This window comes from Pterocles gutturalis, unplaced genomic scaffold (assembly GCF_000699245.1).
Source record: "Pterocles gutturalis isolate BGI_N339 unplaced genomic scaffold, ASM69924v1 scaffold6869, whole genome shotgun sequence".
Classification (NCBI taxonomy): Eukaryota; Metazoa; Chordata; class Aves; order Pterocliformes; family Pteroclidae; genus Pterocles; species Pterocles gutturalis.
In genome coordinates this window covers 125,713-126,982 of record NW_010130523.1, presented here as the reverse complement: position 1 = coordinate 126,982, position 1,270 = coordinate 125,713, and the positions used below count along the sequence as shown (strand labels likewise).

The 1,270-nt window shown below is 44.8% G+C and overlaps 1 protein-coding gene across 1 annotated transcript; it reads left to right on the top strand.

The window, feature by feature from the left end:
* Positions 1 to 424: 424 nt before the first annotated feature.
* Positions 425 to 901, top strand: PID1 (phosphotyrosine interaction domain containing 1; the record flags this gene model as incomplete). Its single annotated transcript, XM_010080248.1, has 1 exon — positions 425 to 901. A coding segment is annotated over one exon (477 nt), but the record flags the coding sequence as incomplete, so codon positions are not given.
* Between the last annotated feature and the right edge of the window lie 369 nt (positions 902 to 1,270).

Below are 1,270 nucleotides of genomic sequence, written 5' to 3'. Positions count from 1 at the left end.
TTTCTGACCCCCTGCAGCCTTGTGTTATCAAGCTGAGAATGTCTCAGTCTCACTAATATTAATGTTTGAAATACAAGACAAATCATCTGAATAAAGTATAAAGAAAAAAAAAGTAGTTAGCTTCCCAGCTACCTGGGGCATGCTCCGCTGGCACTTAGACTTGCTAACATGGGAGGTACAGTCATGGACTGTAAAGCTGGGCCTTCTAGCTTAAGAAAGTTAAAACCCTTGAAACTGAGAGACTGAAAAAGCAAGCATCTGGAAAGCAGTTTGAAAACTGTTCTACTGAAGATGATGGGGAAATTGGGGTGTTTGCGGGGGCAGATTCTTTTAATTTCCAGATAAAGGAAAGTTCCCTGGGATGACAGAAAGCAGCACTGGAGTCTGCTGTCTGTGTTTCACATATCTTTGCTCTTCTTTGCAGGTTACATATTTGGGTAAGGTTTCCACAACAGGGATGCAATTTTTGTCAGGCTGCACAGAGAAACCAGTCATTGAATTATGGAAGAAGCACACGCTTGCCAGGGAGGATGTTTACCCAGCTAACGCCCTTCTGGAAATTCGCCCTTTCCAAGTCTGGCTGCATCATCTGGACCTCAAAGGCGAGGCGACAGTCCACATGGATACCTTTCAGGTAGCACGTATAGCCTACTGCACTGCTGACCACAACGTCAGCCCAAACATCTTTGCTTGGGTCTATCGGGAGATCAATGATGACTTGTCCTACCAGATGGACTGCCATGCTGTAGAGTGTGAGAGCAAGCTGGAGGCCAAGAAGCTGGCCCATGCCATGATGGAGGCCTTTAAGAAGACTTTTCACAGCATGAAAAGCGATGGCCGGATCCACAGGAACAGCTCGTCAGAGGAGGTGTCTCATGAATTTGAATCTGACGATGGCTGACTGAACTCATTCATGGTTCAGCAAAGGCAGAAATGGCCTAGGGAATGAGAGCTGATAGATGAATAAGCAACAATTGAAACTGGGGAATGAAGGGACTGCCAAACACTTGTCTGACCAGCTTTTTAAATCAAAAGAGCAATTCAGTACCTACAGATATGCATCATTAAAGTAATTACATTACATTGAAATCTGCTGCTGTTGTAAAAGTGGGGGAAAAAGCTCCCTTCCCCTTCTCTCTTACCCACCCATCACTGTCCCTTCCTTATCTCTGTAGTTCAGATTCATACTATGAAGTACAGTCATTCCTGTTTGTCTTTTAAGACTGGTCAGGCAATTTGATTAGTTGCTCCTCTGGCATTCCTAGCTGGG